Genomic DNA, 11,717 nt, shown 5'->3' with positions numbered 1-11,717 from the left:
ACGGTGCTTGCAGTGCAGAGGTTGTGGGTACAATTGCGATTAGAGATTGTATTAATCTTGACTTAGCAGGGGTACAGATTTTGCCAATGGCTGACAGAAACAATGCCCCTTGTTCTTTGAATGAACATCTCGATTAAAATATAAGTGTCTGGCCTCCTTATTAAAAGGATGAGAGGATTAAAAAAGCCGTCATTGACCAGGTGGACTCTGATGAGGAGTGGACCAAGTTGGAAAGGAAGGTGTGAAAAAAGGGGAAGTCCACACATTGTAATAAAAGCAAGGTATGAATGAGCTCTTATTCTTACTCAAGTAATAACTCCTCCCTTATCTACTCCCTCCAAACATGCACCACGTTCTGTCCTTTACATTCATTGACTTCAATACAAAGGCAGATGCCACTATTGTAGCAATTTATTTGATATTTTCTCTAAGTGTCTGGCTAGAAAAACTATATATTTTTAATGTATTCATATAAATATTACCCTTAAACTATGACCAGTGTATTTTGTATATTATACATTTCTCATACATTCAAGAAACAGCACGAACCAGCCATTGACCCTTGGCCTGCACCACCTGTTGTACCACCTTGACCTTCTCTAATTCAGACATTGTTATGACAATTTTTTCCTAAATTAATCTCTAAAATCTGAGAGATCCATTGATATACACAATGTGCTGGATAAATCACGCTTGGAGGATTTAGTTAATGTGTAAATGTTTGTAACATGTACTTAGTGTAAATTAAATTCCCATTCTGTCATTTCTTAGAGAGAAACCATAGAATCCTGGTTGCTCTGGAGGAGATTAAGGTGTAATTCCGCAAGCACACGTTGCTCCTCCATGCATTGACTTAAAAGCCTGCTGAAGAGACAGAACATATCAATTTTCAGTTCCTCAGAGAAGCCACAGGGACCCATTAAGGCTGGAAACTGAGCTTAGTGAAAAGGTGACTCAAAGGGCACTGGTATGTTAAGACTTTAGAAACAGTAAGCCAAATTAAATGCTTTTGGATTTGAGTTGCAGCACATGTGCAACGTTAAGTAGACTCCTGTAACACAATAACCTCTTTCAGAACAACCAGCTGTCTGCCATTGGAGGACTAAGCAGTGGTGATGTGGTCAGGAGAATGCTTCGCCATGTCCTCTCTGATGAGCTTGTCTGGCCTTCGACTGGACTGGAAAGGGAAGTAAGAGTCCATTCACCACCATGAACATTACTGCCGTGATGAAAAACGAGACAATAAATAAAATGTATTGAATGATATTCCCTGATAAAGCACAGCTTCTAAGGTTTTATTTCTGTTACAGAATGATAGCCAAAGTACCAAATGTTAAAAGATCTCTGTTTAACACTTGTCTGGCCCGGGGCAAAAGATTGAAGTTTTCCTGATGGTTCAAGACTGGCACGCTTTGTGGGCCATGTAGTAGTATTGAGTATGTAACTATCAACTGGGTGGCTGGGTACTTGTAAGATTTCTGGCCATTCCTCTGACACTGCCTGATGAACTTGTATGTCATGTTTTGACGCCAAAAAAGAAGAAACAACCATAGCAAAATATCCCCAAAAATTTTATCAAAGCATCATTGGTCCAGAAAAACTAGAGTAAAATAATATAAATGTTAACTTACACAATATACTTTTTGTGTAAGTTAACATGTGCAATCAGCCTTAGTGCTATCAGCAGATTTACTATACTTTTTTTAGTATCTTTACATTGTTAAGATTTTACTTAAATATTCATTTACTTACCTTCTGAGCATAGGAAGAACTTGAAAAGGCCTAGGATTAAATAATACGTTTTGAATGAACAAACCACAATACTGTTCTCTTTGGAAATTCAGAGCTTATTTGTGTTCAGTGTTTTTTCACTATTTTCACTGTTGTATCAATTATTTATGCCATTGGTAGAATTTGTACAACATTTGCATATATGTGTATACAACAAAATAGGGCAATTTTAGTTTTGACCAGTCATATGGTATTGTACTTGGTATAAAAATGCACACAATCTTAGGCATGTACATAGGGCGCTATATCTCTGATCTTAACTGGTCAAAATAATTAATGCAGCATCACAGATTCCCTTGTACCGCCAAATGGTATGGATCACTTTTTTTAAGTGGATATCAATACATTAACAGAAATCAGTGATTTATTTACAAAGCATGACTGACAAAGTCAATTGTCAGAATTGATTTAACCAACTCTGGGCAACGATAAAAAAAATATGTCTTGGTTTAAATGACCTGTTGATAATATAATTGTTAAGGTAGTTAATCTGACATAAGAAGCCAACATAACGCAACTCCTTCATGGCAGTGGCAGACAGAGTATAGAAATAGACAGAGGAGGAAATTGCATTTGTCTAACTGAATGGGTTGTAAATGGTTTATCAGCAAGTTTCTCACGTCCACAAACAGAAGGGCTATCTATGACTGTTTGTGTCAGTTCCTTGTCAGAGTCAAATGTTGTTTTTTAACCAAGATAAACATCTCTGCCATTGTTCCAAATGAAGCAGAGAAATCCTACTCTCACCCACACAATTCTTGCTGAGGTATATAAACCCGAGGAAGAAGGAATGCTGCTCTTTTTACTGAGATGCCAAACTAGGCTGTGTTCATTATGTGGTTTCTTGTGATCTTGATGACTAGTGTTACATTGCATCCTGTCTTGTGCGTCAGTATCAATACTTGTCCAAAGAAGTGTGTGTGTGATGATGCAAATTCAGTACAGTGTTTCAGAATTCAATCAATTCCCACTGGAATCAGTAAAGACTTAAGGAAACTCAACTTAGGATACACCCACATCAAGGAACTGAAGGTAAGAAAATAATTCATATGAACCATCAATTAAATGGATTGAAAAGGATTCCCGACTTTTCCATGTTCACATTTTTCTTATTTGGAATCTTAAAATACATTCTTAGAAATACATTCCAGATTTCTAAGAAGACTAATGAGAAATTCTTTACTTTATGACTGATAGACAATTGTTTGTATAAAGGGTGTACATTATTTACAGTGGATATAAACATACCCCTGTGAAAATGCCAGGTTGTTGTGATGTAAAAGAATGAGACAAAGATAAATCATGTCAGAACTTTTTCCAATTTTTAATGTGACCTATAATGTGAACAATTCACTTGAAAAACAAACTGAAATCTTTCCAGGGGGAAAAATGAAAAATAAAAACCTTACAATAACCTGGTTGCATAAGTGTGCACACCCTCTTATAACTGGGGATGTGGCTGTGTTCAGAATTAACCAATCACATTAAATAGAAGTCATTACACACCTGCCATCATTTAAAGTGACTCTGATTAATCACAAATAAAGTTCAGCTGTTCTAGTAGGATTTTCCTAACATTTTCTTAGTTGCATCTCAGAGCAAAAGCCATAGTCCACAGAGAACTTCCACAGCATCAGAGGGATTGTTGTGTGTGAGTGTATCTCTCTCTCTCCCTGTGTGTGGGAGTGTGTGTGTCTCTCTCCCAGTGTGTGGGTGTGTCTCTCTCCCAGTGTGTGGGTGTGTCTCTCTCCCAGTGTGTGTGTGTCCCAGTGTGTGTCTCTCTCTCCCGGTGTGTGTGTCTCTCTCTCCCAGTGTGTGTGTCTCTCTCTCCCAGTGTGTGTGTCTCTCTCTCCCAGTGTGTGTGTGTCTCTCTCACTCCCAGTGTGTGTGTGTCTCTCTCACTCCCAATGTGTGTCTCTCTCTCTCTCCCAGTGTGTGTGTCTCTCTCTCTCCCAGTGTGTGTGTGTCTCTTTCTCCCAGTGTGTGTGTCTCTCTCTCTCCCAGTGTGTGTGTCTCTCTCTCCCAGTGTGTGTGTCTCTCCCAGTGTGTGTGTGTCTCTCTCCCAGTGTGTGTGTGTCTCTCTCTCCCAGTGTGTGTCTCTCTCTCCCAGTGTGTGTCTCTCTCCCAGTGTGTGTGTCTCTCTCTCTCCCAGTGTGTCTCCCTCTCTCCCAGTGTGTGTCTCCCTCTCTCCCAGTGTGTGTGTCTCTCTCTTTCCCAGTGTGTGTGTGTGTGTGTGTGTGTGTGTGTCTCCCTGCGTGTGCCTGTCTATCTCCCTGTGTGTGTCTGTCTCTCTCTCCCAGTGTGTGTGAGTGTGTCTTTCTCTCCCTGTGTGTGTGTGTCTCCCTGCATGTGCCTGTCTATCTCCCTGTGTGTGTCTGTCTCTCTCCCTGCGTGTGTCTGTCTCTCTCTGTGTCTTAGTGTCTGTAATTGTGGATCATAGGGGACCATTTCCATAACACAAAGCCAAAGCAGTAGTTTAATCATTCTCTGTCTGTGCTATTCTACTGTGTGCTCGTGTGTGTACTCTGCAGGTGTGCACTACAGCATGCTGGACAATTAATGAAAGATATCAGTCAGGAGTAGGGTGCAAAATAATTTCCAAAGAATTAGATATACCATGGAACACAGTGGAGACAGTCATCATCAAGTGGAGAAAATATGGCACAACACAACATTACACAACATCACAACAAGACCTGGACATTCCTCCAAAATTGATGAAAAGACGAGAAGAAAGCTGGTCAGGGAGGCTTCCAAGAGGCCTACAGCAACATTAAAGGAACTGCAGGAATTTCTGGTAAGTACTGGCTGTGTGCTACATGTGACTACAATCTCCTGTATTCTTCATATGAATGGGCTATGGTGGCAAGACGGAAGCCTTTTCTTACAAAGAAAAACATCCAAGCCCGGCTGAAGTTTGCAAAATAAAACATCAAGTCCCCGAAAAGCACGTGGGAAAATGTGTTATGGTCTGATGAAACCAAGGTTGAACTTTCTGGCCATAATTCCAAAAGGTACGTTTGGCACAAAAACAACACTGCACATCACCAAAAGAACACCATACCCACAGTGAAGCATGGTGGTGGCAGCATCATGCTTTGGGGCTGTTTTTCTTCAGCTGGAACCGGGGTCTTAGTCAGGATGGAGGGAATTATGAACAGTTCCAAATACCAGGCAATTTTGGCACAAAACCTTCAGGCGTCTGTTAGAAAGCTGAAGATGAAGTTCACCTTTCAGCATGACAACAACTCAAAGCCCACATCCAAATCCACAAAAGCATGGCTTCACCAGAAGAAGATTAACATTTTGGAATGGCCCAGCCAGAGCCCAGACCTGAATCCAATTGAACATCTGTGGGTTGATCTTTGCAATGAAGAGTGGGCAAATATTGCCACGTAAAATTTGCCATGCTAACAGACTCCTACCCAGAAAGACTGAGTGCTGTAATAAAATCAAAAGGTGCTTCAACAAAGTATTAGTTTAAGGGTGTGCACACTAATGCAACCATGGTATGGTATGGTTATTGTGAGTTTTTTATTTTTCCCCCTCAAAGATTTATTTTAGTTTTTCAATTGAATTGTTCACGTTATAGGTCACATTATAGGTGGAAAAGGTTCTGACATGATTTATCTTTGTCTCATTCTTTTACATCACAAGAACCTAGCATTTTAACAGAGGTGTGTAGACTTTTTATATCCACTGTATATGTTACTTATATGTTTGTCTTTTCTAGGGTAGAGACCTATCTGGCATGACAGAGCTGGAGGAAGTGATAATTTCATCTTGTGGAGTAGAGGTGGTAGAAGTTAATGCTTTCAGAGCTCAAGGAGCACTAAGAAGCCTGGATCTACAGAAGAATAAACTTCGCCAGATTCCCCGTGGTCTCCCACAAAGACTGGAGATGCTCAGAGTGGGCCACAACAGGATTACAGGCCTCCAGGAGTCTGTTTTTGAGGGGCTGAGGAAATTACGTCTGCTAGATCTTCAGAACAACCAAATCACCAATCTGCGTTCAAACACCCTGTCTGCTCTGGTGAAGTTAGAGTTTCTTCACCTTGATGGAAATAAAATTGAGACAGTGCAAGGTGCACTGAGACTCTCTCAACTAAACCTATTAAGTTTGGGGAACAACAAGATCACCTCTTTTCCCTCAGCTTTTTTCACACCACTACAATCTCTGGTGACACTGCGTTTACCAGGGAACCTCTTATCAAGGGTTCCACACGATCTCCCTAATGCCCTATCCTACTTGAACTTGGACAGGAACCAAATACGAGCACTGAGGAACCGAGAGATGGGCCAACTCCGCAAGCTCACGTCTCTATCCGTGTCTTTCAACAGGTTGGTTTCAGTAGATGGTGGCCTTCACCTGCCCAACCTCACGGTGCTGGAGTTGCCAGGAAACCACCTGCGCACGCTGCCCAGTAGATTGAGCCCAAACCTGGAGAGACTGGACTGCAGACAGAACTCCATCCATGAGGTCACTTTCCAGCACCTTTCTGGAATGAAACTGCTGAAGCATCTCTTCTTGGAGAATAACACAATTCAGAAATTTGAAGCAAATGCTCTGAGGAACAATGTTCAGTTAACCAACCTGGCTTTGGAACAGAACTTCCTGTCCTCTATTCCAGATGGGTATGTACACTCTTAGAGCTGATCATTTCGTTTTCTTCTTCTAATTATTATATTATATATTTTTTTACAGTCATGTCTGGTAAAGGACAACACGTGGTGAGTTAGTTTTTTATCACAATCAACGCTTTGCCACATTTAACATGGCATCTACAGTATAACTGTGAATATTTATTCACAGCCATAAGCGTAACAAAAAAAAAATCCATGTTGTTGTCTTTTGGATTTCCTCCCATATGAATTGTGCTATATTTGATAGAAATCCACTTTACAGTGACCTAGGTTGGTGTAGGCTGCTGCCCCCAGTGGACATATACCGCAGCATCAAGGGTTTCATTCCAGTCCCTTGGCTATTTATACACACTATATTTCCTCCTTTCCTTTCTATCATAAAGCATAACACGCTCCAAACGACAACTTTCAAAAATATATACTTTATAGTTCTTTAAAAAAAATAAGAATACAGTTGTGGAAGACAAAATACCCAGTGTAATCTAACATTTGTGTAATACTGACCAATCCATCAAATACACTTTTAGTGATAAATTACATTTTAGTACGTTATAGATGTAATTTTTTTTTTTTTTATGTTTATGTTTAATTAAAAAGAAAAGTGGGGAATGTTTTTTATTGAGCATTGGCTGGATTCCAACTACCCAGGACCACCCTTTCCCCTCCTTTGGTATTGAAATCTTTCTAATATGTTGCATACATCTGTAGAATAATGGCTTTAACCACATTTTAAGTCTTTGATTTAACATACAATATTTGAGTTTTAAACCATAAGACAAATAAATACTTCTTAAATCTAGATTCATAGGACACCTTTAGCTTGGTGGTGTAATCAAACCCACAGTGTTTAGTTGATATGTTTCCCTGGCAGGCTTCCAGAGAGCCTGGTTCGCCTGGACTTGAAAGGAAACCATATCGTAGCCATCCTGGAGCACGAGCTGAGGTCCCTGAAACATCTGCAAGTATTGAACCTGAGGAGGAACAAACTGAGCTCCCTCCCCCAGATCACCCAGGACCTGCTGCCCCGATTAAGGACCATTTACCTAGACGAAAACCCCTGGAACTGCAGCTGTGAGCTTCTTGGGGTCAAGAGAACCCTGCTAGCCAGGAGGGTGGAGATCCCTAATGAACTGTGTACTGAGTCAGTGAGTGTGCCAGAGGACAGTTGGAGAGCATACCTGATGGCCCAACACAGGTGTGAGGAGTACCTCAAGGAAATTGAGTACCAAGTGGAGCAGACAGACGCTGAGGAATATTATGACTATGACTCATAAATGGAGAAAACAGGAGTACTGTAGCAGTTTATCAAAACTATTTCATGTTTTGATAAAAATACTAGATATTATTAGTCTACTGAATCTTTCAAAAAGTATTACTGTATTTGTGCATTCAATACTGTTACCTTAAGCTGTGTAACCTATAGAAAAACAGTGACCTACTGTATTTACAGCTATTTTACTTTGCATATTTACAACAGACTTTCAAAACCTTATGTATATCTAGATGATAATAAAGAAACAAGTAAATACAGTTTCCATTTACTTACGACCATCAGATGCAAATAATCTGCTATAGAATTAGTCTTTTAATTAGTGTATAAACAAGTAAACAAATGAATTTGATAGCGACACCTTATTTGATACTGTTACAGGAAGGATTACGCAGACTTTTCACAGACTACAAAACATATAAGCTACCATTCAGGAGGTTCCAAATGACCGGAGGCAGCTGCTGACTGACTGATCTACAAATCTCCTTGCATCATAGATAATAACTAATTTCTTTTTGTAGGCACTTTAAATGTAGCCATAATAATGTGTGTTTTAAATCCTCTCGAACACCCCCACAGCTAACTACAATGTGCACTTTTTAGGTGAGTACTGGCTCCACAGAGGACTCAAACCTGAGTCTCTAACTCCAGGTATCACTGCCAATACTCGCCTGTTCACATCCGCTGGTCATCTGAACATTTCAATTTCTTGATGAGCGATGTAGCCTTAAATGGTAGTGGGCAAGATAACTCTACGTGGCAAAGACAGAAAATGACTGGCCATCGTACGGAACCTGGAACCGTTAGACGCAGTGATGCAGACCCAGCACCACGAGGGGGCAAGTGGGCCTTAGTATTTTCTGCCCCCCAAGTTTAAGTTTTAAATACCCTATCAAAAAATAGCCAAAAAACAGATTAGCCCCCTCGCTGTTTTTAACAGCCCCCTCAGTCACTTAATCCTGGCGCCGGGCCTGCAATGATGTGATCTGAATATTTCTATATTAATATTGAATATGTATGTACATATACATGTAGGCCTCTATATATGCATACATATATATAGAGTGTAAATAATATTTTGTTGTTTCTTTGTGTCTTGACATAACCATTACTACTTTGAAAAATCAATTTGAATTGAGTGTAATATAATAGGCTATACCCTCTACGGGGTGTTGGAGGGTTCATGGGAGTTTGCCCAACCAATCCACATGTGTTTTGTGGATTTGGAAAAGGCATTCGACTGTGTACCTCGCGGCATCTTGTGGAGGGTGCTTGGGGAATATGGGGTCCTGGGTCCTTTGCTAAGGGCTGTCAGGTCCCTGTACAACCGAAGCAGGAGCTTGGTCCGCATTGCCGGCAGTAAGTCAGACTTGTTCCCAGTGCATGTTGGACTCCGGCAGGGCTGCCCTTTGTCACCGGTTCTGTTCGTAATTTTTATGGACAGAATTTCTAGGCGCAGCCAGGGGCCGGAGGGTGTCAGGTTTGGGGACCACACAATTTCGTCTCTGCTTTTTGCAGATGATGTTGTCGTGTTGGCCCCTTCTAACCAGGACCTTCAGCATGCGCTGGGACGGTTTGCAGCCGAGTGTGAAGCGGTGGGGATGAGAATCAGTACCTCCAAATCAGAGGCCATGGTCCTCTGTCGGAAAAGGGTGGCTTGCCCGCTTCAGGTTGGTGGAGAGTGCCTGCCTCAAGTGGAGGAGTTTAAGTATCTAGGGGTCTTGTTCACGAGTGAGGGAAGGATGGAACGGGAGATTGACAGACGGATCGGTGCAGCTTCTGCAGTAATGCAGTCGATGTATCGGTCTGTCGTGGTGAAGAAAGAGCTGAGCCGCAAGGCGAAGCTCTCGATTTACCAGTCAATCTACGTTCCTACTCTCACCTATGGTCATGAGCTTTGGGTCATTACCGAAAGGACAAGATCCCGGATACAGGCGGCCGAAATGAGCTTTCTCCGCAGGGTGGCCGGGCGATCCCTTAGAGATAGGGTGAGAAGCTCGGTCACCCGGGAGGAGCTCAGAGTAGAGCCGCTGCTCCTCCACATCGAGAGGGGTCAGCTGAGGTGGCTTGGGCATCTTTTTCGGATGCCTCCGGAACGCCTTCCTGGGAAGGTGTTCCGGTCCCGTCCCACCGGGAGGAGACCCCGGGGAAGACCTAGGACTCGCTGGAGGGACTATGTCTCCCGGCTGGCCTGGGAACGCCTCGGTGTCCCCCCGGAAGAGCTAGAGGAAGTGTCTGGGGAGAGGGAAGTCTGGGCATCCCTGCTTAGACTGCTGCCCCCGCGACCCGGCCCCGGATAAGCGGAAGAAGATGACATGACATAATAGGCTATAATGAATAGTAAGTCATCTAAAATTGGAATACTCATGGGTTTAGATCAAGGCCGTAATTTAAATATGTATTGAGGGGGACAAATCCCCCCCAATAATCTAAAAGGTCCCCCCCAATAAATTGATCTATAAATTACAAATAAAATAAAAATGCACCATGCACCGCCGTCCAAAATAATCATTAGGAAATTTGTCAGAATGCCCATGTGTAGTCTGAGTGGTGTCAGTAATTTATGTTGTGCCTCATGTGTAGTTCATGCAGACAGTAGTTGTTTTCATTGATTGCATATTCGTATAGTATACTGTATAGTTGTATTTGCTAACTCTGATAAAAAGCGTTATTAGTATTTGTTTCGATTAAAGTGAAAGCAGTTTTATTAGTCAACTTTAATTCACAATGAGTATCATCATGAGCACAAGGAAGGGTGCCAGTGACATTCATCAGTTTTTTGGGCAGCTTCTGAAAAGAAAAGCAAGCGGAGAGCACTGAGAAAATCAGTACCAGTCAGATAATAGAAGTATACAGTAGCATAAGAGGTGATTCAAAGTTTATTGATATAATAATCATTGCCATTCAGATCAGAAATGGTTAGTAATCTATTCCTGAACACCATGGCAAGAAACACAACTTGTTTACTGATAATATTTATTTCATGTTCACTCTGGTGTGTTCAGAGTAAAGAGAGGGAGAGCGAGAGCATGAGGATGCCAACAGGGTAGGGAGAGCAGGTGACTTGGAGGTGACTGAGAAAAGGAGCAAATATTGATGAACGATCTGATATTGCCAAATTGATGTTATTCCCACAACATCATACTTAATGTTGGCACAACTGAGGTTGGGCTTACGCACAGGCCCCACTGAGATTAGGTTTAGGCACAGGTGTCTCTGAGGTTAGGGTTAGGTCAAAAGGTGGGGAGCAGGGGAATATTCAGTCTTTGGTTAACCAACTAACTACAGGTCAGTTGCAATGATGGTCCTGGAGCAACATTAATTCTGATGTTGTAGGAACAACACCAACACGGTGATATCAGATTGTGTGAATATCAACTGGTTAATATTTTAACATTTCTGAATGTTTTACTTGAGTGAACCCCCAGACCCCTGGCTGATTTGGTTTCCTCCCCCCCATGTTGTCTCCATGGCTACGGCCTTGGTTTAGATCGTAATAAACTAATCCTCCAGTTAACGACATGAACAACGTTTAAAACTGGGAACTCGGAAAACTCCAACATATAATGTCAGTGTTTTCAACACAACTGGAAATAACGAACTTTTACTGAGAACTCGTTTTGAAAGGTAATTCTACTTGGAAACAACAACCAAACGCATCCCAACCTCCAACTTGCCGACCTGAAGATCATTGACGTCATGATTGTACTTCGTTCTTTCACAGTTCCAAGTTGATTTGATTTATTTTCGCTGTTCCTTGTGGCATAATTTGTGAAACCTTTGCAAAGAGAATATAATTAATGTTATTGATGTTAGGTATTATATGTTGTAGGGTGATGTGGTTTGGCATATGCCTTCGTTAGGGTATCCAACTCTAAGAGGGAAAAAATAGTTACCAAAAAAAAGAAATGCGTTACCTTATATCTCGCGGGATTCACGTTTGGTGAATTGGCCAATCCACGAGCTACGTGTATACTCCTGATTCAGTTCAGAGTGTAAAGGTTGAATGAAG

General features: G+C 41.6%; 1 protein-coding gene across 1 annotated transcript; it reads left to right on the top strand.

The window, feature by feature from the left end:
- Positions 1 to 232: 232 nt before the first annotated feature.
- Positions 233 to 7,815, top strand: LOC105017978 (nephrocan-like). Its single transcript, XM_020056140.2, has 5 exons — positions 233 to 281; positions 772 to 967; positions 1,076 to 1,189; positions 6,133 to 6,426; positions 7,307 to 7,815. The coding sequence occupies exons 3-5, from the start codon at positions 1,116 to 1,118 to the stop codon at positions 7,707 to 7,709; spliced, it is 771 nt and encodes a 256-aa protein (XP_019911699.1). The 5' UTR covers positions 233 to 281; positions 772 to 967; positions 1,076 to 1,115; the 3' UTR covers positions 7,710 to 7,815.
- Positions 7,816 to 11,717: the final 3,902 nt, after the last annotated feature.

The sequence above is a fragment of the Esox lucius genome, chromosome 18, assembly GCF_011004845.1.
Source record: "Esox lucius isolate fEsoLuc1 chromosome 18, fEsoLuc1.pri, whole genome shotgun sequence".
Lineage (NCBI taxonomy): Eukaryota > Metazoa > Chordata > Actinopteri > Esociformes > Esocidae > Esox > Esox lucius.
Note: the sequence above shows the minus strand (reverse complement) of the source record. Positions and strands in the feature narration are given on the sequence as shown.